The 27593-nt window shown below is 46.7% G+C and overlaps 2 protein-coding genes across 2 annotated transcripts in view; one reads left to right on the top strand and one right to left on the bottom strand.

Annotated features, from left to right (window-relative positions):
* Positions 1-7992, top strand: part of SLC25A26 (solute carrier family 25 member 26) — a 298689-nt gene extending 290697 nt beyond the window's left edge. Inside the window, exons 18-20 of the mRNA XM_082412391.1 lie at positions 2149-2257; positions 3314-3387; positions 7602-7992. Of these exons, the coding sequence (XP_082268517.1) occupies positions 2149-2257; positions 3314-3387; positions 7602-7719 (301 nt within the window). The 3' untranslated portion in view covers positions 7720-7992. The remainder of the gene's footprint in view (positions 1-2148; positions 2258-3313; positions 3388-7601) is intronic.
* An 849-nt stretch (positions 7993-8841) lies between these two features.
* LRIG1 (leucine rich repeats and immunoglobulin like domains 1) overlaps positions 8842-27593 on the bottom strand; it is a gene marked incomplete at its 5' end in the record, with an annotated part of 119011 nt that continues 100259 nt past the window's right edge. The window contains 8 exons of the mRNA XM_082412120.1: positions 8842-10590; positions 10693-10974; positions 11613-11762; positions 12383-12508; positions 13061-13480; positions 14089-14370; positions 15792-16112; positions 25273-25436. Coding sequence (XP_082268246.1) covers positions 10331-10590; positions 10693-10974; positions 11613-11762; positions 12383-12508; positions 13061-13480; positions 14089-14370; positions 15792-16112; positions 25273-25436 — 2005 coding nt within the window. The 3' untranslated portion in view covers positions 8842-10330. The remainder of the gene's footprint in view (positions 10591-10692; positions 10975-11612; positions 11763-12382; positions 12509-13060; positions 13481-14088; positions 14371-15791; positions 16113-25272; positions 25437-27593) is intronic.

Below are 27593 nucleotides of genomic sequence, written 5' to 3' on the forward strand. Positions count from 1 at the left end.
TGGTTCTTGAAAGCAGTTAGCCTAACATTCAGTAAAAACCCAACTCTAGTGGAACCCATAGAAGATTGTTTCACATGTGTTTTGAGCACTAAAGTAGCCTGCAGTCGCTGTATCAGATAATTATTTCCTGTCTAATGTTAGCATGTTCCTTGTGTTTATTACCAGCGGTTTACATTTCCCTTAAGTAAAATGCAGAAAATAACTACATTTTAACTGGAAATACAGCTCCCCTGCCCCCTCCCCATTATGACCAGTTATTCTATTACGTGATCTTCACAAGTCCTTCTTACAGCCTCATGAAAAACATTGTGAGGTCTGTGAATTAAAGCAGTCTTTGATATTTGAAGACATTTAAATCGACTTATTAATAACTTGCATAAAATAAAGTTTCCATCGTGGTAGTAAAAGTAGGACCTACTTTAGCATATGCGTTTTTGTCTAACTTTTCTTCTTATTACTTTCATGAAACAGAAATCACTGGGAGAATATTGGCAGGCATCTACAGTAAAGGAATGGTGAACTTTGCTAATGGCCCAAATAAGTTCGATTTACAGTATCCAAATTTAGTAGAAAACAAATACTTTTCAACATAGGTGACGTGTGAGAGCCTGAGTGGTCAGACGGGACAGATGATGTCCTTGTCAATTTTTAGGTGGTTCGGGTCAGTTTGTAAAGATTTTCAAGTAGGAAAATCGTGTATGCATTTCTGGATTTTAACAACTGGATACATTTGGATTTGTCTTATTCATATATCAAAGTCATCGTGTAGTGAAACAGCATTACTTTTGGAGCCAAGGTACACATGACTTTTGACTCCCACCTCCTTTATGGCAGAGTAAGTGGTTAAAAAAAAGTGAGAGTAGTATTTCAGGACTGGGTCCACAAAATTTTAACATACTTGCAGTTTAGCAGGTCCCTGAATTTCAGACAACTTTTGAATTGGGAGGAAAGTGTTTCACATATTCATAACTCAAAGGTGGCTAAAATAAAAGGGACTCCAGTATACGTGTTTATGGTTTTTACTCGTTAGCCCTAAGATTGGTGTCATTCTGGGTACATCTCTCAAGAAGTTAGCATCATAATAAATGTTACCAAATGGAGGAGGTTCGGTTTAATGATCTTATTTCAGCAACATATTTTAGAAAGATATTTGGCAAAGATCAAATGACCTCCTTGTCCACACACCACAAAACTTAGAGGGAGAGGTGTGCGATTTCTGAAGCATCCTTCACACACGTGTTCTGTTCAGCTCTTAGAAAACTGCCGATTTCACCCTGTCTCACGGAAGCTGAAACTTCAGAAAGCCCTTTGGGCTCATTATTTCTATCTCCTTTGGGCCTTTTGGGGTTTAAAATATATCTTTGTATCGTATTAAATAAAATAATGGTACCATATACTGTGATTTCTGTTAAAAAAGTAGTCCTCCAGTTCCTCTGTCTGTAGATATGGACCCGTTTAAAATACGTGGATTTAAAAAAAATCAGTTTGGCAGTCATGGCATTTAAATAAAGAGGACAGGAGAGAAAAGTTAGGAAAGAAGCAGTAAGGAAGAATGCAGGCTTGAATCAAAAACTGACTCTAACAAGATATGGAAGCGAGTTTAGAAATCTTGTTACTCTAACTGGCCTGTTGATCAGAAGCCTGCAAATACAGAAACATTTATACTCTTTTAACCATAAGAAGCCAGCCATTTATACGAAAAATCCCCACACTGATACCCGTGTCTGTTTGCCAGTTTTGCCTCAGAGCAGAAACCACAGCAGCATTTTGGAGTCGGATTAGAGAAGATGGGCCCATGGAAGGCATGGACCCCCTGAGACTCATGGGCACAGCATGCCTCTCTGAGTGGGGGGTCTGACCACGACACACCCCCATGTACACACACAGGTTTGTCTGCTGCTTCACAAAAGAGCAAGCTACATTGCGGGGCCTTGTTTTTTTACTTGCAGGTATAAAGCATTATCCCGTCACCTCTTCTATATGCAGTCAGACATCACTACAAAGCAGGGGAGTGTGTGGGTAAAGATTTTGCATGTGTGCTTCCTATTCTTGAATCAATCAGGTGGACGTAACGATAAAGAAGTATTTTTGGCAGAGTTATGAGGAATTGATTACAAAATAAAAATGAGAAAATACTGTGTAATGCAGTAAACAGGACCTCACTTGTGTGTTGGGTATTTTTATATGCACAGGTGGATTTGCAGCTGCAGTCACCACGCCTCTGGACGTGGCAAAAACCAGAATCATGTTGGCAAAGGTAAGTGGTAAAATAATGTAATGTAGACACAACAGATGCTTGTATCTGTTAGCACTTAGGGCTTACATGTATATAAAGTGAACAAAAGTGGCGTAACACCTGTAGTTAGCAGCCTTTTGCTGCCTGTTGAACCACTAATGAAACTGCCTTCGGACAAAGCAATATCCACAGGAATCGCTGTGACTGATGTCTGGGTAGCATTTTACCATTTTGCAGTCATTTTCACCTGTATTATGTGAACAGGGAGGGCTGCTAGGGCCTCTGCCTGGTGATACGATTTTCAAAGAATCTCTATTTTTACTGGTGACAGACCCAAGGCTCAGAGCGTTGGCCTGCTTCATGCCATGCAGCAAGTATGAGGCTCTGAACTTACAAGAGTGAAGGCTTATTAAGCCTTCACCAGATGAATCAGGACATTTTTCAGAATTGTTAAAAAAAAAAAAAGTCGTTAAGTAAAATTGTTTTTGAAAAAGCTGGACTGAGACTTCAGGGAATGGCATACATATGACATACCTGGACCAAAACAATAAAAACTAAAAAGTCATACCCTTGTGGAAACGTGGAACAAATAAGGGCAGAATCGTAGTATGTAGCTTGATAGGGCGAAGCCTGTTTTAAATTGAACACAGTATTCTTGGTTAAGTGTGTTCATTAGCCACTTAGATCTAAGTTTTATAATCATACCATTCATACTGATTATTCCCCATTCTCCTCAGGTGAGTTAATACCGCTTTCAGTATCTTTCCTGTTCAATAGTAATATGTGAATTATCTGGGTTAAGCTCTGCTCATAGGCTGACAGTGAGAGAAGGAACCTAGACAAGCTACTTCTGGTGGGAAATGGGCTAACTCAGTGCTTGCTTGTGGGTTCAAGTGTGAGGGCTTCTCGTCTAGTGAGATCCAGAGGTCCTGATTCCCAGGAGACCCCCCAGTCTATCTGGAACTGTGTCCTACAGGAGGGTGGTGGGAGCCGTGTATCTGAGGGTATCTAGAGCCTGCTGTAAGTTGGTTGGGGAGTTTCGTGAAATGATGGTTTCTCTTTTGTCCTTCCACGCAGGCCGGCTCCAGCCCTGCAAGTGGGAACGTCCTCTCTGCCCTGCACGGGGTCTGGCGGACACGGGGGCTATCGGGGTAAGCCTGGGAAGGGAGGCCCCGCCGCCGCTGCCGCCGCCCACCCTCCTTCTCCTTTAGCCCAGCATCAGGAGAACACCCACCCTTCCTTTTGCTTGCCCTGGTTGGGGTATCATTTACTTTTATCGTACACAACGTTACGTTTGATGTTGCTTACGTGAGATGATATTGCACAATCGGGTTGACGCAGTGTCATAGAGGGTGATTCCCATCTCATTGTTAGATGGCATCCACCTCTGTGGCCTCTGCCAGGTTCTGGATTGCAGCACTGAGAAAGCCGGCGTCCAGTTGTGTAAGGCAGGACGCAAGTGACAAGGAAAGCATTGTTAGAAGAAAGCATTTGTGGTTTGGGGCACTTTTAACTCTTAATAGTTATCACTTTTAACATAGCATAGTGCCTGATACCTCCCTTGCAGCTCACGGCTCTGCATCATCTGCAAAGGTCTCTTCACAGTGCTATTTCAGCATTGCTTTTACAACATGCAAACCTGTCTAAAGGTTGGGATCTGTAACAGGTAGATGAAATCACGATTCTCCCTGGAATCATCTACCAGGGATTTTGCTGAGAGAGCAAAGCGGCAGCCTCCTGTAGGGGAAGGTTGAAGGGAGCCTAGTGACAGGGCAGGTGTGAAACAGCATGGCCACCGCGGTGCCACCTCCTCGTCCCGGTGCTGTGTCGATCATTTATCTGACTCTAGTTTTGTGTCCATTTGGCAGGTTTTATTGCAGCTCGTTGACAGCCTGGGGAACATGGGGCAGGTTGGTCAGGCCGCAGGCAAGGGTATTTTGCAGGAGTTAAAAAGCCCCATCCTCTAGTCAAAACAGGTAACGGATGGTTTCGTTAAATGTGCCAACTCTCAATGGCTGCTGCTTGCCTGAAGGACAAAGGATTTGGAGACAGGGGCTGGGTTTACCAGAAAGGAGTAACTGAGCCTTGGAGGGCAGGGTGGTAGCTTGTATGTCCTGAGTCAGTGATTTATGGCTAATAGATTATAAGTAGGTAGGAATCTGGTTGCTCATAGCTGAGGCACGTTGATTCTGACACAGGATCCTCATTGCACAGTGAAATGGTGTGAGGAAAAAAAAAAAGAAGAGCTCTGAAGTAGCAGGGAAAAGATTCTTAGGGCTTCAAATAGTGACTGGGCCACACAGAGGTATTGCATGCAGTAGCTGTTTTAGGTCATAGAGTCAAACTGCTAAATTTTACTCTCACTTGTTTCGATATAGTTCTTATTAGAGTCTGTGGCAACTATTGGTCACAGCTAGGCCCTTGACTTTAGCCCTGTGGAGTCCGTGTGGAGCCGCAGCCCGTCCGCCTTTCTCGAAAAAGTGGTGATACTTGGGGATGGCATAGTCGGCAGGACCATGGCCCCAAAAACTTGTGGACAAGGAATTTCCTTGAGTAGACGATTGAAACTAAACCTTCCCTGTCCCAGTGGTGGTGTTATCTAACCAGGCAGTGCCAGAATTACAGGCAGAGGAAGGGTGTCATCAACATGCTGAGGGCCTATTCCTGTCCCTGCTTTCAGCCCTGAAAAGGTAATTTGGATTTTTGCCGATCTTCCAGAAGCTTCTAAAGTCTTGGGCTCTCATTAGTATGCCCAGTGTGGTCCTTAGCAGAGTATTTCAGGCAGCTAATGACAGTGTTCATTAGCTTCCTATTAATGTGATAAAAGACAACAAGTAATTGGACCAGAGAACTGTAACGAGAAGCAAACAAAACCTCCTGCGAACGTGGGCCACTCTTCTGAGCAGTGGTCCTAGGCTTCCCCAGCCGCCGCCTCTGTCGGTTTTCCATGCAGAGCCCCGGTGGGCTCCTGGTGGCCCCGGAACACACCTGCCGGGTTTAACAGAGGATTCGAGCCGCCTCCCCACCTGCAACGGGCTGGTGCTGAGCTCTCGGCGTAAATTAAAGTGGTGACACTTGGGTCTCTCCGTGTTGGTTCACACGTGGTGTTCTGGCACCCGATTTGGAAGATGTGCCCTCAGGCAACCTGGTTTCTCTGAAATAAAAATACCGCACGCTCACCGAGCCCAACAGCCCGAAAGCAGATGGGAAACCTGTTTATCCAGCGTTGCTCCTTCCTCCCTTTCTTCGGCTCATCACCTGGCCCTTTGTTTTCCTCTCCTGTGCCCTTTATGTCCTCACCGCTGCTGCCCTGTGCCCCCCCAAGTGGCGCCCGGCCCTGTGCTGAGCGCCTGACGTTTGTCATCTCGTCGTCGTGCGGTCCCTCCAGTGCAGCCCTGCTCTGTTCAGCCTTCACGTCTGCGTTGCGTTGGGGCCCTCACTGTACAAATTACTCTAATGATGTTAACACACAGTTGTCATCTAGTGAAGCCATCAATTGCTTCCATCTGCCCCTCGCGTGGAGCAGCTGAGCTCATTAGCAGCGGGGAGAGGAACGAGACACTGGCTGTAGAAACAAGGCAGGGAGGGAGGGAGGGTTTTGTGGCCAACGTGGTTTCCACAGCTCAGCTCCTGCTGACCCCCCTTTCCAGCACTTCTCTTTGTAGGACGGGGGCAGGGAGATGAATCTCTTTTCCGGGCCACAAGGACACAGTGGCCTCAAAGCAGTAATTTAGGGGCCACCTCATGCAAAAACAGTTTGCATGATGCTGGGCTGAACAACTTTTTTCCTTCCAAGTGTATTTTGGTCTTCTATAGAATTTTCACGTAGACAAGAAAAAGAGGTTCTCATTTCGTGTAGTATTTTACTTGACGATTTAAATCCTCAGTTAGCTAACTAAAGTATGGGCCCCCTAGAGCCACTCTCGAGTCCGTTTTGCTCAGAAGTGCTGAGGGCTACACACAGGGCGGTCAGGCTGGCCTCTCCCGGCCGTCACACAGAAAGGAGGCAGCCGGGCGGCTGTGAACCAGGCCACGGGGGTTTCCTTCCGGTCCCTTTCTTGGCACGCCTCCCTTTAGCTGAGCATGGAGGTTCCCCAGAGTTTCCAGGCTACACAGGCTACTGCTGGCATAACCTCCACGTTTTCAGCTTTCGTCCCTGGATCCGACCCTAAATCTTTTTAGTGGTCAGTCCACTAGTTCTGATTTTGTAATTTTGTTCTCTGCTTACACAAGTAACACTCTTGGTAAAAAAAGGTTCATTGTTGCAGAAACACAGGCAAAGTCTCCTGTACCCCTTGCTCCCCAGAGAAAGTAGAGGATGCATCTCGGCCGTGTTTGTCCAACATGCAGTCACATTATACATACAGCTTTGGGACTTGACTTCTTTCAGAACCTATTTTGTATACGTTCCGTGTCGGTCCCTATGGACGGCCTCATCAGCGGCACAGTCTCCCGTGTGCGTCCGCCGTAGCATCATCTCTGTAACCAGGGAGCAGATTCTTTGCAGTTTTTCTCTTATCAGCACCACCACGATGACCATCTTTGAACAAATACCTGTGCATCGCTCTGGGAGGGTTTTAAAGAATGACTCCCCACTTTACATCCCCAGTAACATTGTTCTTTTACTCTGCATTTCTTTGCTTCTTCCAAAGTTGCAACTTGGATGGTAACTGGCTCTCTGTAGTGCTTGGGGACGGAACCTGCAATGAGGCGCTGCTCCCCTCCCAGCTGGAACCCACTCGCCTTCCTCGTCCTTTCTTAGAGGGGAGAGAAACCAGGGAATCCATGGAGATTCGATTCCCCGCGCGGCATCGCCTTTGTGGGTCTCTAAGGACAAAATGGGACGGAGTGGGTCACTGGGAGGGGCAGCAGAGTCGTCCGGAAATCTTCCCCAACACCCAGGGCCCACCTCAGGTTTCTGGGGAGAGGGTGGGGGGCTGGTGCCCTCCAGCCCTCCCTGGGATTCAGCCCTTTGACTTCTCTATAAAAAAAAGTCAATTTCATCATCTCTTGAAAGCAAAAATGGTGTGACAGTCTTAATAGAACTGTCGTGGGGACAGAGTTTCTGTGTCTTGACTAATTGCTGGGCTGAACTGTAGGTGCTCACAAGTAAGCTGTTTGTATTCAGCCTCCTTAGCCAACAAGCAGCTGGGCTCCAGCTTCAGCAAGCCTACTCGGGAATGTAATTTAGTGCCATTCTGAAAGGAAACACAGACACATTTTAAGTGCTGTGTGGGGTTAAATGAGCGTGGTGTGTTGAGTGGAGCAAGCTGTGGGTGTTGGAATTGAACCTTTTTTACACACAGAAAATTAAAAAAAAAAAATCTTTCCTCCTCCCTTCCCCCCCGCCGCCCCCCCCCCCCAGATTATTTGCAGGTGTCTTCCCTCGAATGGCAGCCATCAGTCTGGGAGGTTTCATCTTTCTTGGTGCTTATGACCAGACTCGCAGCTTTCTGCTGGAACTTGGCAGAGAGAGTCCATGAATCAGAGACGGCCCCCGCTTTCAAGAAAGGGTCCTGCTGTGAGAACTGTTTCCCCTCCGGTGAGCAGCTGTTTGGCCATCTAAACAACAGAACGCGGCGCTCAAGTCCAGTTCTGCTCAGATTACGACATGGAGAACGCATCTTCCGTGCTGCAGGCTGGCCGGGATGACGTCATCGGCCTGGTTCCCAGAGTTCAGAGAGAAAAGGATGTCCACAGCGGTACTTTGAACAATTTTCTCAGAACCCCTTAATAAATAAGTGTGGCAACGCTGAGCCCAGGCCCTTTCAGAGCCTTCGTTTGATCTGTATCTGATCTTTCATTTCCTGCCACCTGACAGTGGGATCAGCCAAAGGCAGAGATGGTTATGATTTTAAAAGAATGGCTAGAGTAAGTAAGTAAAGGAAGGAGACTCGGGAAGAAGGTTGGGGGTGTGGGTGGCTTTTCTCCCCTGGGTTAACTCCGACGGCATCGGCTTACAGCCGGGTGTAAAAAGAACGAACTACATACAGGTGCTCAGCCAGCACCCTTGCTGGGTCACCAGGCTGCTGGTCTTAATTACCCTCACATTTCACCTATAAAAACAATTGTATTCTTTTACAGAGAGGTGTCCGGCGGCCCATGTGGTGTGTGAGAGAGAAACCAGTCGCAGCCCAGTGACTAGGTGGGCCCAGCGGGCTTCGCGGCAGGAGGGCCGTCACTGACCTGGCTCCTCTCCACTTCAGACCCAAAGCAAGGGCCGGGCCGGCTTTGGAAACGGGGTGGGTTCATCATTCCTAATCACTAAGGTTTGTTGCTTGGAGTTTTAAGCTCAACACTAGAAATCAAAGAGATGAAGAAGTGGGAAGGTCACCATCTTGGAGCTCTACTAATAAGCTCCAGGTGTTAGAAAAATTCAGAAAGCAATCTCAGGAATCTAGCGGTGTCATGTTTTCCCTGGAGCTACGGGTATATATACCATTCTGCTTTGACTAAAAATTTTTTTTCCTTTTTGGAGGTGGGGTGGGGGGGAAGGTACATACTTCAGGCAGGATGACTCCCTTACAAAGGCAATCTCTGGAATTAATTAAACAGGATGCAGCAATGCTGGTTAACGGAGGTATAAAAATAACCCCGCCACACACTTAACATTTTATAAATGAACCTTTATTAAAGACACTTCAATGCCATTTGTTAGACACTTCAATATTTTACATGTTGCTTTTCAATGTACATTGTACCAAAATTTCTATAAATAAATAACTTTGTACATAAAAGTAAGTAATACTTCCTCTTTCACATTGCCTCTCAGAAGCAGCAAATTCACATATTTTGTGGAAGTAAGAATCAGTTAACTGTTGAGAACAAAATTCTAAATGTGCTTACCTTTTGGAACAGTGATGACATCTGACAGTGAAATTTAACATAGGTAAGTAACCATTCTGTCAGTACCTCCCTTCAGCTTTTTGGCCAAAGGAACTTTGCTGTCTGAGATTTTTTAAGGACCTTGTTTCAATGTAATTTTTCCTGAAATACACATTGGCACTCACAAGATGGTTAGCAACAGGTCTCAAAAAAGTGCAAATATACCCAGAACCCGGGTCAAGGGCTAATCGCTTAGAGTCCAAGCCCGGGTCCATCTGTGCGAGGGAAGGAAATGGACAGGCCTGCTCTGCACCCTCAGTAAAGACACGCTAGCCCTGAAAAGGAGGGACTCGGTTTTTCCTCCCCCAAGGCCAATGTAATATTAATTATATCGGCAGAACTAAAACAAACATCGCTATTGAAAAATCCACAGGTACCAACACCAGCAGCCTCTATCTATCTTATGAAAAAGCCTCAAATGACCATCGAAGGATACTGACAAGACCACATTCGCCTTTATCACAGAAGGAAGAAGAAAGGCAGTGCTTAATTGTTCGAACCAATTGCTTGTGGTGGATTAACAACCTCCATTCCACTTGTTTGTTAGAGAAGGAACTTAAACCTACGAGAAGTCCATCACTGCAAAGGAACATGACATCTGCCCCTCTGGGCTCTACGGGGAGGTCACTGCGAGGCCATCCACACACGAGCAATACTGACATGAAGTTACTTCCAATGCCAGTGGAGTCTCTGACGGTAAAACACCCGAGGGGGTCCGCCCTCCCAAGTGCAATACCAAGCCAAGGACCTTCGCTTCCCTCCCACCCACCAAAAACTCCTGCAAACAAATGTGGTTTGTAGCTCCTAGGAGCTCCATCCATGCATTAAGGCACCAGAACTATGCCCCCCCCCTCCAAAATTAAACAGCAACCTGGTATGAAAAATAATATTGTCAAAATTGTACAATTTTTTTTCTGTTAACCATGCACTAAAGATTAAAATAGCCTCTGTAAAAGATATATATAATATATATGCCATCTCTGCAAACTCTTATGTACAAGGGTATCAAATACTTTTCTGCCTTTTGTACACAATAGCCTCTTGCATTTCTGTGCTTCAGCTGCAAGTCCTTCAAACTGCTGACGCTCCGCACGGAGGTGGAAACTATGTACAAATCAGTGATGCTTGAAGCCACCAGGCTCCCTCACAGCCTCACCCACCTCTCCTTCCTGTAGACATCGACGCCACAAGAGCCGAGGTAGACAAAGCCTAGCTTTTGGGTGCAAACAGCAGCGGCGCGCTCCGTCTCCCGGGCGGCTGTCCCGTCACGGGTGTGGACTCAGAACCAGAGTCACAGGCTTGGGGGAGGTGTCCGTTGGAAAGAAGCAAGTGCTGGCCTTCGCTGGGCACGTCGGGAAAGCCCGAGGCAGCTTCTGTGAGCTCAGGCTTGCCTGGAGTTAATGCACACGAAGGCTGCAGGTCTAAGGGGTCCAGCTCACACAACCGCGCTATCGTCCAAGAGGAGGCCCCTAGAAGGAGGAGAAGGAAGAGGCCACGTCAGCCCCCTCCGGCCCGGCCGAGTCCGCGCTCCCCGCCACCTGCCGCTGCCTCGGAAGACAGTGCCACGTTACCTTTCCCATCTAGAGGCGCCGCTGGCTTCTTCAAGGCTGCCAGCATTCTGTCGTGGTTACTGGGGTAGAGGGACCCCCTGCAGTGGCCGCGGGACCCGTCAGCAGCCCCGCTGCCCCGAGGCTGTGGAGAGCGTGGGCGGCCGCTCGGGCTGGGCTGCAGGCTGCTCAGGGTTCCTGGCTGTGTGCTGTCTCTGGGCACAGGCTGAGGACAGAAGGTCCGCTCCTCGGAGTGACTGTGCGCCTCGGTGCTGCAGTCGCCGCACACCGCTGGGCCGCCGGGCTCTGCAGACAGAGCCGGAGACGCGTGAGACCCGTCGCCACGCAAGTCTCCATCCCACGCAGAGGACAGGCTGCTCAGCTCTGCGGCCGTAAGGCCCGAGCCCTGCTTTGATCAACTCTGTAGCCAGCCCCCCTGCCAAGTCTGTTCACAGAAAAAGGACTTGGGCAAACACTGAGCCATTAATGAAGAACAGAGCCCTTACACGTTGAAACGTTTCAGCTTAATTTCTTAATCAGAGCACGAAGTCATACACTCTGATCTCAGGGAACAAAAAAAAATCCCACTTGCTCGAGCACGCACCATATACTGTCAGAAGTCTTCTGAACAATTAGAAATTTAGCCTCACAACGGCCCTGGTGAAAAGGTACTCTGGTTTGGGCCTTAACCCTTTATTTCAGTCAGTCACTTACAAATCTAGAATACTCATGCTCAGGCTAGCACACCATAGTTTTATTTAAGAGACATCCTCTTCTGGAATTTAAAAAGAGCCAGGCCAGAGCTTCCTGTTTATGTATTGAATGCCAAATTCTAAGACAGCCTGACATCAATTATGTCTCCCCCCACTTTCACTTAATGAGTAGGTCAACCCAAACTTTGATTTCAAGAGCAAAATACTTTTCCTGACGAAAGCCTCTCATACCCATCATCTTCTGTGGACCAAGTGTGCCATCGGCCTTCTCCACCACTTTCCACTGCTCCTTCGTGTACCCGACGCAGAGCTTGGGCTGCCTGCATGTAATGCCGTGAGCTTCCACCTCGGGAAAGAGGCCTGCATCGCTCGGACAAACACCTGCAACAGACTCCCACACGGTTAGACACTCCGGGCTTAGTCCGCACTTCACGGGAAGCCGTGAGAACGGGCAAGGCCGCCAGAACGGGGACATTTTTCAAAGTGTTCTTTCCAGTGCTGGGTTATCGGGCTAACCAAGAGGTCCAGCAGGGAACCTTTTCGAATACTGCCTTCCCAGCAGGCAGGCCTTTCAGCATTCAGAGCCATGACGGTGAGCAGTTCTTGGCAAGGATAAACGTGCCCCTAACAAACAAGGGCTGCTCAGCCTCCCCTACTCTTGGGGGCACTTTGTACCCTGAGAGACTGGAACAACAGACCTGGGCGCTTCCCCTGCGCAACGAGTGGCTTGGTTTCAGTACCTGTCACGTCCTTTGCTGCTCTTATCTCAGGCAGTCCTACCCTATTCGGACTAGGAGCCCCACCCTCTCCCACCCTATCCCAATACGGTGACTTCCTGGGGGATGGGGATTTTAAAACCTTGCAGAACTTGCACAGGTCAAGTCCAAAAAAACCCAAGGGAAGGCTTGAGTCATCCAGCCTGCCAGGTCACTACATTTGCTTCATGTGATACCAGGCAGCTGCCCAAGGGGTCACAGCTGCACCGAGGGCTGAGGCCTTACCGTTGCTCTCGATGTGCCCATTGGCCTGGTGGCCACCCTCAGTCCTGACCATGGTTTCCTGTCGGTCAGAAAGGGTCCCCTGAGAAGAGAGGTAGCTCGGAACGTCTGGTGGCACGATGGTTTCATCTGCAAGGAGACAGGACAGTCAAACACCAGGGGTCCCAATCCTTCGAGGTGACAACAAAGGCAGACACAGGAGACCCCAGCAGCCGCTGTCAGGCTGTGCAGGGACACCCTGTGGAGTCTGCGCACTGGAGAAGCCCTCCCAGGACCTGCTCAGCCTGACTTTACATCCAGCTGTGAGAGGTGTCCGAGTCCGCACAAGACAAAGCACAGTGATGGGAAAGGAGACAGAACTAAGAGAAGAAGGGACCTATGAGGTCACTGCAGCAACAGTCTACCACATGGCAGCAAAGCAAGTGCCAAGGATGCCTCAGAAAACTGCAGAGTTCATAGTGTATTTGAGAGTGTTCCCATTCTAATGTGCAGTTCCTGAAAGATGATAGAATGGTGTCATCGAGACCAAAGCCTCAGCTGTCCCGAGTGACCCCACATTCCCAAAGGTTCTAGAGGAGTTCTGAATATACTGAGATTCTCAAAGAAGCCTCTGGCCCTGGCCTCCTTCACCAATGTCCCTGCTTTTCCCCTTCCCTGTGAGTCGCCGCCACCGCCGCCAACCTGTGTTAGTGACACTGTACTCCTCACTCTTCTTCCTGGTCTGGTAGATGATGCACACCCAGACCAGGGACGTCAGCACGATGCTGCACACCACGGCGATGGTGAAGATGCCCACAGTGGTGCCGTCCTTCCTGCAGCCCGGAGTGGGCAGGACGCTCAGCTGGCTGTGAGCGCGCTCGGTGCCCAGGGCGTTGGACATCTCGCAGGTGTAGCGGCCCGCATCTTCCGCCACCACGTTCTGAACGACCAGCAGCTGGTTGCCGGGGGTGAAGTGGTGCCGTTCAGTGAGGATCAGGGGCCGGTCCCCCTTGAGCCAGGTGATGCGGGGTGGAGGGCTTCCAGTCGCTTTGCACTGGAGAGCCACCGTTTCTCCCACGGATGCCACGCGGTCCTCCAAGGGCACCGCCAAGGACGGGGTTTCTGCAAGAAGTCAGTGGAGGTCTTACGGTTATTCTGTGGGCCTCGGCTGCTATACCTCTGCCTTGTCTCCTGGACCAAGGAAAATCCAAGACATCAGTGAAATGCCATCTGAGATCTTTTAACAGAGTGGCAAGCTTTTCAGAAGATTTTCTACCAGAATGACTAAATCATTACTATTCTGGGGATGAACTAACCTCCAGCCACAGAAACCCCTATGGTTCCCAGACTGCCCTGCGACAGGCCCAAGTTTATCCCTGACCCAGAGCAAACCCATCCTGCCCGATTAGAGGGCAGTTCTATAGGTAGAGTGTCTTATACCTAAGCCCTGTAAAGACTCTCCTGATTCACTGGCTATCTTATTTTTTTTAAAGAGATGGAACTACTTGTTTAAGAAAATCTTAGAAGCCTAAAATTTTAAACAAAGAAACAGCCTACCACAATCACCTAGGCTTCACAGAACAGTTTGAGAGAACCTTGCCTCTAGGTACCTAGGATAAGTAAGAAAATCTCTCCCTCTCACACATACACAGATGCGCGCGCGCGCACACACACACACACACACACTCTCACACTCTCACACTCTCTTCTCTGTGTATCTATAGTCGAACCTAGGACAGTCAGGGTGGCGTTCGCTGAAATGGAGCCGGCCGAGTTCTGGGCGGTACAGCTATAAACCCCCATGTCATCTATCTTCACATCAGTGATGAAAAACACATCGTCGTCTGGCATGACATGCATGCGTCGCTCACGAGCAGCGGGGAAATCTGTGCCTCCATCCTTCTGCCAGGCAATCTGGGGGTTAGGGTGGCCAGTGGCAGCACATTCAAGGCGGGCCATGGTGCCAGTCCGGATGGCAATGTCGTGGGGCATTTTGGTGAATGATGGCAACACTGCAAAACAGAAGCACACAGGGTCGAGTTTTTAGAAAGCTGGAATGCAAAGGCCAGGAGTATCTTCTGTCAAACTGACCTTCCCCACCACTGCGAGTGAGTTCACCAGCCTTCATGCCAGCATCTGCCCAGAACCACTACTGCCCCCTGTAAATCAGGAGCTGAGGTTTCCAAGGGCCGCCTAGCTTCTCCTACCGGGGAGGGGGTGGGGGGAGGAGCAGTTCCATCAGTCTCTCTCGTCACACGCCCGAGGCTGGCTCTCACCCCCTCAAATGTAAGGCTTTCCTGAAACATCTCCCTGCTGTCCGTCATGTCGTGATCAGTCTGTACAGGGATATCCCCTAAATGCCAGGGCCTGATGCTTGCCTGCCTTAATCACCCGGAGAGAGCCTAGGAAACAAGAATATCTGCTCCTGCAAGATGCTATGACAGAGAGGAGGTGACATGCCTTCGCCCTGGGGAAAGCAATGGGATGGCTCTTCCCTCTTGAAGAAAACTCATTTAGGAGCAGTGGTACCGGAACCGTATTCCTGTATACACACGAGCGGAAAGCATTCCACCAGCTTATTTATCCCAAATATTCCCTGACACAGTGCTAAGCGTCCAGCCAAATGTCGGCGTCACTGCTGTACCCATCAAGATTGCTTTGGGGGGGACTCTTAACGGTTCCCTGAGCTTCTGAGGAACAGTGAGGACTCCTTCAGAATAAACCAAGACAACCGGTCAATGTGTGGTAAAAAAAGTGGGGGATTCTTTTGGGGGTCTGTAAGGGCTGAGAGACCAGGGCAGTTCTGGCACTTCTTAACTGTAATAATCAAGAAAATCTTGTTAGATTACTGGGGCAAGGGGTTAACTGCTCAAACTATTTATCTCTCTCTCCTTCTACCCTAAACTCACTACCACAAACAGCCCTGAAGGAGCCATCGCAACAGGCTCTAAAGCTGGCTGCCGAGTACAAATCCTTGTCAAACACCCACAGACCATTCTGCTGTCAGGCTGGCTGCCCTACCACTGCCGGACTTGGCCCCGCCCAGGCTGGCCCCAAAGCTGTGCCATCTCCTCAAAGGGCATCAGCTTCCCCAGCATCAGGGTATGCTTGGAATCTGGATGCCAGACATCCTGGATTAAGGAGGAGAATAAGTGGAAAAAAAAAATACAAGGTTTGGGGCTACACTGTCACTTGACATAATAACTGGATTTAAAAAAAAAAAAAATCACCCAAAATGAAGAATGCAGTGAGAATAACCCTACAATCTACAACACTTGTTCTGGGCCCAAGCCAGACAACAGTACAATACAATAATGTCCTGGTGAAGCTGGTGTGTCTCCCGTCTCAATCATTTCCACACGGATGACAGAACAATCACGAGTGTGGCTCTGCAGAAATCTTACACCCCAATGGCGAGACGGCACGTGCATACCATTCACAGTGAGCCTAGCCTTGTGCGAGTAGGTGGAGCCGAAGTGGTTGGTGATGACACACTGGTAGCGGCCCTCGTGCCCGAAGGTGACGCGGCGCAGGTGCAGGATGGTGGTGTACTCCATCACCTCCCCGTCCTGAGCGCGGACGTGGGCGAAGTTCTCCATGTCAGCATTGGCCAGCCCCTCGTTGTCCTTCTTCCAGGCGAACGTCATTGGGGAACTGCTGCTGCTGGCGGCCGAGCAAGTGAAGCGGACGTCCTTGCCCACCACGGCTGTGGTCGTCTCCGGCTGGGTGATAATCTGTGGCTTGGGTACGTCATCTGGGGTGAGAAGAGCCAACTGTAAGTCACTCAGACTTCCGGACACAGGGACCAGCTGCTGTTCACGCGAGGGAGAAATTGAGTCAGACCCGAGCAGGGACCCGTCCTTTCGGGGTCCCTGTGCACCCTCAGCACCACCCAACACTGTCAGGGACTTGCACCATGGCTGTCTGACCGTATCCAATTACAGATCCGTGAATGGTGATCCCTCTATGGTCACGCTCCTCGATTCAGACACATCCACCGGTACTCAGTTATCAAAGCAATCCGCAGTTTCCATGAGAAGACTACATACACAGATTTACTCACTGTCACACAAGACTCACAGAGTCAACCATGAATGCAAGGGCCTCACCCACAAACTTTACTCCAAAGGGAGTAGGGGATGAAGTACTTCCAGAACGTCAGAATAAAGACTTCTGAAAATCTGCACCTCCTATTAAAGCAGTGAAAATATAAGCAAAAAATGATCACAATCAACTTCTTCGGAATCTTAGAAACTAGCTAAAGGCTAGAACAACCCATGAAGTGTTAATTCAAGAAAACACCTGAATCTCAGGAAGAAAAGTGAGCTTTATGGCATTATAACCTACCCGAAGTCCCATCCCTCTCTCTCCAGCTCTACAGTAGCGTTAAGACTCAGCAAGCCTAGCAATCAATGAGGGGGGCATGGTGAGCTGGGCACGCCCACAAAAGCTGCATCTTCGGGGCTTGCATTTATTTGAGCTGATACAGTTTGCTCAGCAAGGGAAGCCCTGTCCCGGGGGCATGTGGTAAAAATAATCAGCAGTCAGTGCTGAGGCAGAAGTATCAGTTGGAACCACTGACAGGCTGGCCAGGAAACTGCAAAGGAAATTGGGTGAATGAAATGTCATCAGCAGGCTTTGAAAAGGGCAACATGTTCCCGAGGACCGAGAAGGCCACCTGCATGTGCAGCGCTACGTGTATGCCCAGGAAAGACCTCAGAGGGTCCAGATTTCTTCCCTGTGACCCTCATCGAGGATCAGTGCAAACAGAAAGTGATGGCACACCCCCAACACACAGCAGAGATGCTGGGCAAAGGACAGGAGGCCTGAAATAATTTAAGGACTCTGTCCAATCATTAGCTAACCACTAAGCCAACCACAGAGGGACTAAAGTGGCTGCATAGAACAGATTTTACAACATTTGTCCAGGAAAGTCACTAAACAAGTAAACTGTAACAATAAACAGAACAACAAACCCCAGGGGAAGACACAGGGAAGATCTGATTTCCAGAGTTGCTACACTACTTAAAACACTCATTTATCAACATAGAAAAAATAGAAAAAAAACACACAGTCAATAGAAACTGACCTTGAGGAAGTCCAGATCTTGTACCTACTAAAAAAAGACTTTAAATTGGCTTTATAAATATGCACACAGAACTAAAAGAAACCACGTCTAGAGGGAAGTATGTAAATCCTTTCCCACCAAATAAAGAATATCAAGAAAGAGCTAGAAATTGTAAAAATGAACCCAATATACATTTGAAGTTTAAAAGTACAATAACTGAAATAAAAAATTCACTAAAGGAGCTCAACAGCTGAACTGAGCTGGCAGAAGAGTCAGGGAAATTGGGACAGGTCAACTGAGGTTATCCAGTCTGAGAAACAAAGAAAAAAGAATGAAGAAGGTGAGCAGAGCCACCAAGACCTGTGGGATAGCATCAAGCATAATAACATACAAATAATGGGAGTCCAAGAAGGAGGAGAAAGAAAAAGGAACAGAAAGGCTATCTGAAGAAATCATGGCCCCAAACTTCCCAAGTTGGATGAAAAATTTACATCTACACATCCGAGAAGCTCAGTGAACACCAAATGGAATCAATTCAAAGATCCACACCTAGAAGCTTCATAGTCAAACTGTGCAAAGACAAAGACAAAGAATCTTGAAAGCAGCAAGAGCACAGCAACTCTTCACATACGAGGGATCTTCAATAACATTAACAGCTGATGTCTCATCAGAAACCATGGAGGTGAGAAGGCAGTAGGAAGACATGCTCAAAGTACTGAAACAGAGACTGTTAACTAAATTCTATTCCAGCAAAACGATCCTTCAAAAATGAAGGAGAAATTACAACATTCTCAGATTTAAAAACAAAAAACCGGAGAGAATTTACTGCTATCAGACCTGCCCTACAAGAAATACTAAAGGGAATCCTTCAGGCTGAAATGAAAAGACGTGTCAGTAACTCCACATAAACAAAAAACACCATTAAAGGAACTACATAGGTAAATACGTAAGGACTTTTGTTTGTGACTCTCTTCTATTCCTCTTCTTTGAGGAACTCTCTTCTGCTCCTCCTCTTTGAAAATATCGACAAAATTGAATAATATGTAGTTACAGTAGGGTAGGGAAAAGAGGAGAGAAAGGGGAGAAGACTCAAATACTAAAATCTGGAATCAAAGACAGGACAATACTACCAACCTTACAGCAACAAACAAGAATACAGGGGAATACTATGAGTAACTGTACGCCAACAAATTAGATAACCTGTCTGAAATGCACAAATTCTGAAAAAGACACAAACTGAAAGCTGACTCAAGAAAAAGAAAATCTGCATAGGTAAAACAAGTAAAGACAATTTTAAAACTTCCCACAAAGAGAAGTCCAGAGCCAAATGGTTGGTGAAATTTACCAAACATCTAAAGAATTTATCACTAATCCTTCACAAATTCTTCCAAAAAAGAAAAAAAAAAAAAATAGATGAGGGGTGAACATTTCCTAACTCCATTCTATAAGGTAAGTATTACCTGATAACAAAACCAGAAAAAACAGGAAACTATAGACCTTTATGAGTAAACATGCAAGAATTCTCTACAGTCAGTAAAACCAAGAGCTGGTTCTTTGAAAGGGTAAACATAATTGACAAACCTCTGGCCAGGCTCACCAAGAAAAGAGAGAGGACCCAAATAAAATAAGAAATGATAAAGGAGAAATAACAACCCATACCACAGAAATACAAAAAACCGTAAGGTAATACTACGAACAAATTCATATATGAATTTGGCATTTGTATATGCCAACAAATTCGACAGCCTAGAATAAATGGACAAGTTTCTAGAAACATACAGCCCACCAAAAAGGAATCAAGAAGAAACAGATAATTTGACCAGATGGATCACTAGGAGTAAAGTAGAATCTGTAAAAAACAAAAACAAAAAAACTCTCTACAAACAAAAGTCCAGGACTAGGATGGCTTCACAGGCAAATTCTACCAAACATACAAAGAAGAACTTATACCGATCCTTCTCAAACTCTTCGGAAAGATTGAAGAGGAGGGAACACTCCCAAAGACATTCTATGAAGCCACCATCACCCTGATACCAAAATCAGACAAAGACACTACCAAAAAAAGAAAATTACAGGCCAAATCTTTGATGAACAGCGATGCAAAAATCCTCAACAAAATATTAGCAAACTGAATGCAACAACACATAAAAAAGATCATACACCACGACCAAGTTGGACTCATCCCAGGGTCACAAGGATGCTTCAACATACGCTAATCAATCAATGTGATAGACCACGTCAACAAAGGAAAAGACAGAAACCACATGATCATCTCGATAGATGCAGAAAAAGCATTTGATAAAATTCAACATCCATTCATGATAAGAAATCTTACCAAAGTGGGTACAGAGGGAACATATGTCAACATAATAAAAGCTATTTATGACAAACCCACCACTGAGTATATAATACTCAACAGTAAAAAGCTGAAAGCCTTGCTGCTAAAACCTGGAATAAGACAAGGATGCCCACTCTTACCACTTCTATTCAACACAGTGTTGGAAATCCTAGCCACAGCAATCAGACAATAAAAAGTATCCAAATCCAAAATGACACAACCCACAAGGGCTCAACTTCCAAAATATACAAACAGCTCATACAGCTCAGTATCAAAAAAACAAACAACCCAATAAAAAAACGGGCAGAAGACCTAAACAGACATTTCTCCAAAGAAGACATACAGATGGCCACCAGGCACATGAAAAGATGCTCAACATCGCTAATTATTAAGAGAAATGCAAATCAAAACTACAATGAAGTACCAACTCACACTGACTTGAATAAAAAAAGACCTTCTGTAAGCTAAAAAGTAAATACTTGTTTGTTAATAAATTATAAGAAAAAAATCTTAACAAACATACTAACAAACCAGGGCTTCCCTGGTGGCACAGTGGTTAAGAATCTGCCTGCCAATGCAGGGGACATGGGTTCGAGCCCTGGTCCGGGAAGATCCCACATGCCGCGGAGCAACTAAGCCCGTGCACCGCAACTACCGAGTCTGCGTGCCACAACTACTGAGCCTGAGTGACACAAGTACTGAAGCCCACGCACCCAGAGCCCATGCTCCGCAAGAGAGGAGGCACCACAATAAGGAGTAGCCCCAGCTCGCTGCAACTAGAGAAAGCCCGTGCAACAACGAAACCCAACGTAGCCAAAAATAAATAAGTAAAAAAAAATAAATTAAAAATATAAATTAAAAAAAAAACAACAAGAAACTAACAAACCAAATCCCATAACATATAAAAAGATGTTATACCATGACCAAGTTGCATTCATCCCAGGAATGCAAAGTTGTTTTAACATCCAAAAATGTAATACACCATATCAGTAAAATAAAGGGAAAAAATCACGTGATTCAACAGATGCAGAAAAAGCATTTCACAAAATCCAACACTCAACAGGGCTTCCCTGGTGGCGCAGTGGTTAAGAATCCACCTGCCAATGCTGGGACACAGGTTCAAGCCCGGGTCCGGTAAGATCCCACATGCTGGGGAGCAGCTAGGCCTGTGTGCCACAACTACTGAGCCTGCGCTCTAGAGCCCGTGAACCACAACTGCTAAGCCTGTGTGCCACAACTACTGAAGCCCGTGCGCCTAGAGCCCATGCTCCGCAACAGGAGAAGCCACCGCAATAAGAAGCCCGCGCACCGCAACAAAGAGCAGCCCCTGCTCGCCACAACTAGAGAAAGCCCGCACACAGCAATGAAGACCCAGCGCAGCCAAAAATAAATAAATTTATTAAAAACAAAACAAAACAAAACACTCAACAAATTACAAATAGAAGGGAAATTCATCAACTCAATAAAGGTCATCCATGAAAAACCCACAGCTAACATCATACTTAATGGTGAAAGACTGAATGCTTTTCCCCTAAAATCAGGAAAATGACAAGGATGTCTACCCTCATCCTTTCTATTCAACATTGTACTGGAGAACCTGGCCAGGGCAATTAGATAAGAAAAAGAAATAAAAAGCATTCAGATTGGAAAGGAAAAAAACTACCTTTTTGCAAATGACATGATGATCATATATAAAGAAAATCCTAAGGAATTCACTGAAAAACTATAGAACTAATAAATGATTTCAACTTAGTTACAGGATACAAAATCAACATAAAATTCAATCCCATTTCTATACACTAGCAATGAAAATTTAAAAATGAAATGAAGAACTCCATTTAAGTAGCACCATAAAGAAAAAACACCAACAGGAATAAATTTAGCAAAAGAAATGTGAGACCCGTATAATGGAAGCTATAAAATTTCATTGAAAGAAAGTGAAAAAGAGCTACAAAAAGATGGAAAGACATCACATGTTCACAGATTGGGAAGACTTAATATTATGATGGCAATACTCCCCAAATTAATCAAGAGGTTCAATGCAATCCCTATTTCAAAATCCCAGTTGTCTTTATTGCATAAATGACAAGCTGACCCCAAAATTTATGGTGACATGGGAGGGAACTATAATAGAACAATCTTCAACTAGAAGACCAAAATTGGAGGACTATGTATGAGCTAATAAAATTGTACGACTCTTAGAAGAAAACATAGGTGTAAATATTTGTGACCTTGTCTCTGGCAATAGTTTCTTAGATATGACATCAAAAGTACAAATGACAGAAGAAAAAAAAAAGAAAGAAATTGGACTTAATCAGAATTTAAAACCTTTGTGCTTCAAATGTCAAGAAAATGAGAAAAAAAAAACACCCACAGATTGGTAGAAAATATTGGCAAACCTTATATCTGCTGAGGATCTAGTATCCATAATATATAAAGAACACTTATAACTCAACAATGAAAAGACAAATAACCAACTAAAACATGGGCAGAAGATTTGAGTAGCCATTTTTCCATGGCAGATATACATATAAGTCCACTAAGCATGTGAAAACATACTCAACATCATTAGGCATTAGGGAATTGCAAATCAAAACCACAGTGAGATTGCACTTCACATCCACTAGCATAGGTAAAATTTAAAAGGCAGTACCAAGTGTTGACAAGGATGGGGAGACATCAGACTCCTCATACATTGTTGAGGGGCATACGAAATGGTGCAGCCACTTTGGAAAACAGTTTGGCAGCTCCTTAAAAAGTTTAGCATGGAGTTACCGTATGACCCAGCAATTCCTTTCCTAGTATATAACCCAAGAGATTTCACACAAAAACTTGTACAGAAATGTTCATAGCAGCATTATTTATAATAACCAAGAAGTGGAAACCACCGGATGAATGGCTAAATAAATGTATACCCATACAATGGAATATTTATTCAGCCACTTAAAAAGTAATGAAGTACTAAAAATACATGATAAAAAAAATTATACTAAGTGAAAAAGGCTAGTCACAAAAGACTATGTAGTGTAGGATTCCATCTATATGAAACATCCAGAATAGGTAAATCATAGAGACCTAATGTAGAGGAGTGGCTGCCAGGGGAGGAGGCAGAGTGACTGCTAATGGTTTTGTGGTTTCTTTTTTGGGTGATGAAAATGTTGTAAAATTAGATAGTAGTGAGGGTTACACAACTGTTCCATATTCTAAAAACCATTGACTTGTACACTTTAGAGGGGTGAATTTTATATGTAAATTATACTTCTCTTTTAAAAAACAGCTTTGTTTAAATATAATTTCCTTACATATCATTCACCTATTTAAAGTGGACAATTGCACGGTTCTTCGTATATTCACAAGTATGTGTAACCATCATCACAGTCAACTTTAAGAACATTTTTCGTCACCTCAGAAAGAACCTCTGTACCTTTAGCTATCACCCCTCTCCCTCCACCCCTCCCCAGCCCTAAAGAACCACTTATCTACTTTCTACCTTTACAGGTTTTCCTATTTTGGACATTTTATGTGAATGGAATCATATATAACATACAGTCTTTTGTGACTGACTTCGTTCACTTAGCCTTATATTTCAAGGTTCGTCTACATTGTAAGACTGATTCCTTTCTATGACCTAATAGTAGTCCTAATTGTATGCCTATACCACACTTTATTTACCCATTCATCAACTGATGGGCATTTGGGTCATTTCCACTTTTTGGCCAGTATGAGTAATGCTGCTATGAACATTCATGTACAAGTTTTGACGTGGACATACATTTTGCTTCTCTTGGGTATTTACCTAGGAGTGGAGTTGGCGGGTGATACCGTAACTCTACGTTTAACTGTTTGAGACACTTCCAAACCGTTCTCCAAAGCGGCTACGCCAGGTTGTATTCCCCTCCCCCAAAGGGTAGGAGGCTTCCTCACCAACACTTGTTGGTATCCGACTTTTTGATTCTAGCTAGCCTAGTGAGCGTGAAGGGGTTATACTTCCATTTTATAAAAAAGGAGTGGGAGATTCCCACAGAGCTTGAAACTTTGATCTCCTGCCAAGTGTTTTCATGATTCCCATTAGTACTTGATGATTGTTTGCATTGGAGCCTGAGTGAAAATGTGGAGATGGCTCTGAGAAATGTGTCAAAACTGCCGCATCTCAGAATACGCCAGGGTCACAGGCCGGAGGCTGGGGGCAGCGTGTCCCAAGTCCTGCCGTGCCTCATATCCAAAGGGAGAGGTTATACCCTGTGGTAGGAGACAGGACGGAGGTGCAGAAAGTGCAATTTCAGGGAGCTCTGTGACAACAGAATGGTCAGGGACCAGAAACCCAAGGAACAATGGATGGCACGGCTATTCCATCCTAGGCAATGGGGGGCCATGTGCACAGTGCCCATGAGAATGACAGTAAAGACAGCTGATTTGGCAGGGCTGCTACCACGTTGATAGTGTTCTTAAGGCTTCCTGCTGGACGGGGTCAGGAGAAAGGAAAGCAAGCCTGCTCTCAGAAGTGATGGAGGTGCTGGTGAGTGGGTGTGTGGAAGGAGGACACCTGTATCTTGATGTCAGCAGGCACACTGGCTACTGCTGTGCCCAAAAAGTAGGACAGAGAAGTGGACCACTGGGGTCCCCAGACCCTACGGGAGCCCCTGGTTGGGAATATCACACCCAAGGCTCAAGGCAGACCAGAGGGATGAAAGGCAGCAGGACACACACCTGCCCAGCAGTTCCAGTCAGGCCCGGGAGTGCCACCCTCGCTCCTGCTTAGAGCAGAAACCAGCAACAACTCAAAATTCATCTCGTTCTTTGAACACATCTTACTGAGCACGAGGCTGCGTCATCTCTATTTGAGTGTGGTGTGTGGTGCCTGTGTGCACGTACGTGTGAGTGTATATGTGTGTGTGTCTCTGTGTTCAGATGCTCACCATTTTCTGTGCTCTTTGCAGCCAAACTTGGATCCCGACCACCCCTGGTCCAAAAGATGGCAAGAGCTACATGCCAACAGTCAGGAGGAAAAAAGAATTTAAAGCTGCAAGTGCCGATTCCAGTGCTTTGGAGACACGGCAAGAGTGCAAGTCAACATGAAGGAATTATTTTTACTACAGCAGCTGTTCTCCTGAGACTCATTCTTCCTGTATTTAACCTTTCATTCTTGGGGTTGGAAAGAAACACACAGGAAAACCCCAGCCTCCTATGCTGAGTAAATTCACAGCTAAATCCGGGCACCAGCGCTGTCTTGAAACAACACAGCCATCTTCCTGTAACTGATTATTTGCCGTGTAACTGAAGCAGCTCGTCCTCGCTCCTGATTAAACGCACGCACTCCAAGAACCACATAATGAGGCGACGGCACCGTGAACACGACGTGTGGTTTCAGTGGGAAATAAATTGTATCCAGCAGCTGATGGGTAACCATGGGCTAGGGTTGACTCTGATCACAGGAATCACTCCCATAGTGAAGCCTCCTGGCCTCCTTACCCTTTGTGGGAAAAAAAAAAATCACAAGGACAGTCTTACCACACACGAAACCCTCTGGCGGCACGGCAAAGATGCTCCGGCCCTTCAGTGACTCTGGGTGGGCACAGGTGGCTGTCACGAAGCCCTGCAGCGTCCTGCCCAGCAGCCACGGGGGCAGCCACTTCAGCTGGCAGTCGCACAGGAAGCTGTCGCTGCTGATATGGCTGAAAGCAAGACAAAAGGGTCGTGTGAAGTGTGACCGCAAAGAAGGGATACTCGCCTCTGTGCCCGGAATGACCCATCGCCGCCGATCAGCTTCTGCCGTGAAAGTCAGCAAGCTTGAATGGGAGATGCTCTTTCTTACGGTTCCTCTCCTGCGACCTAGAGCGGTAAGTACAGTCTACCTGGAGACTGTGAGAAAACGCAGCTTCTGGCTCAGTGGGTTAGATTCTGCGTTGCTAACAGGCCACCAGGTGGTGCCGACTCCGCTGGTCTAAGGGCCACACGTCAAGCAGCAGCCACCTGGAGTTCACACGTGTTCCACGACAGCCACTGCGCTCCTGTGACCCCAGGGACGCCATCTCCCGGCCTCTGACCATCCCACAGACAGGAGTAGCACAGCCCCCTCTCTGCTTCTTCCCACCCCCCTGATAAGCCACTTGGAGTGGCCAAGCTCCATCTGAGACTCCGATCTAGAGTCCGAAACAAGCCCCGAGAAGGGCTCCTTTTTCTATATGGCTGCTCTGTTTTTATTTGGCAGAGCTGCATGTTTTCTTGCATCCAAATGTCAGCCTCGTGGGCGTGCTCCCCTCTTGTTTGTGTATTTATCTCCACACCAGCGCTATTCAGGAGGCCGGCAGGATTCGGCTCCGCTCCCTAAATAGTGCCTGTGAGTTAATTGCCACTGCCCAGGGAGCATGAGAACGCACAACTTGGGTTTTGTGAGGCTCCAACCAAAACAGAGAATATTTTCTTTTTCATTTCTCAGCAACTGAGGATCAGCTTTTTCAACAGAAATCGGAATCGCCATCTCAGCGGACATTCCTTCCTGAGGAGTCACTTGAAGATAAGTCAGCTGAGGGGTTGAGCTGCCGTGTTCCTGGAAGACCTCGGGCTGTGAGCTCAAGAGTGGAGGTTAGCCTGGCACGAGGATGGACACAGGACTTATGACATGCGCTTCCCTGGAATAAACTGTCCCCGGTACATGGTGACAAAAAAGGGGTACCGGGATGCTCAGAAATTCCCAAAATGTCACATGGGCCAGTGTTAGAGCAATGGCCTCCCCCCATCCCCCACCATATTCCTCAGGCCCCTTTCTCGTTCTCTATTTCACTCTGACCTTCTAATGAGCAGGGCAACCATCAAACTAGTCAACAGCAAGGCAGAATGAACCTGAAGGCAGAGAACCCAAGGCAGGCGAAATTACACAGAATCTGCTCTTCGCTCCTGTTCCTCACTGTTCCCAAATGAGCTGGGCATTTTAACCAAATAATTTTGGGAAGTGCTCGTTCAAGACTGAAACAATTGAGCTCAAAGCCATTATAACTGGGATGCTTGCCCACATTAGACCTTACAATCAGCCCTAGGTTTTGTATTTGATGGGTGGTAGGGCTGTGCTTAGCGATACGTGCAGAGCGGCTCTGTTGAGGAGTCACTGTAGGTGGCGGACGGGCCCTCACAGCTGAGCGCGAAGAAATGGCTGAATCACACCCGCCTCTGGAGAGCTTCCCAGGGCAGGCTGTGTGTGGTGGTCAGGAAGGCTGCCACCAGGCACAGGAGAACTCACGAGCCCAGGCGAAGAGTGGAAAGGGCCTCTCCCCCCGTCAGAAGCACCTACGGCTTCCCATCAAGGGGCATCTGATGTGCCTGCCCCTTTCCGCAGGAAGGCCTGGGCACTACACACGGAAGTCTAGGGGAGGACACTGGCCACTGGGGAGACTTTAGGCCCTTATGTCGGGGACAGGGACATATTTCATTTGAACCACAGGAACAAACTGGAGAAAACAAATTTGACGTTTATCCTTGATCAGAAATGTGTTTGGGGGCTTCCCTGGTGGCGCAGTGGTTGAGAGTCTGCCTGCCAGTGCAGGGGACGCGGGTTCGAGCCCTGGTCTGGGAAGATCCCACATGCCGCGGAGCAGCTAGGCCCGTGAGCCACAACTACTGAGCCTGCGCGTCTGGAGCCTGTGCTCCGCAACAAGAGAGGCCGCGATAGTGAGAAGCCCGCGCACCGTGACGAAGAGTGGCCCCCGCTTGCTGCAACTAGAGAAAGCCCTCGCACAGAAACGAAGACCCACCACAGCCATTAAAAAATAAATAAATAATTAATTTAAAAAAAAAAAATCTGTGCTAAAAAAAAAAAAAAAAAGAAAGAAATGTGT

The sequence above is a fragment of the Balaenoptera physalus genome (assembly GCF_965194825.1).
Source record: "Balaenoptera physalus genome assembly, chromosome: 11".
NCBI classification, from domain to species: domain Eukaryota; kingdom Metazoa; phylum Chordata; class Mammalia; order Artiodactyla; family Balaenopteridae; genus Balaenoptera; species Balaenoptera physalus.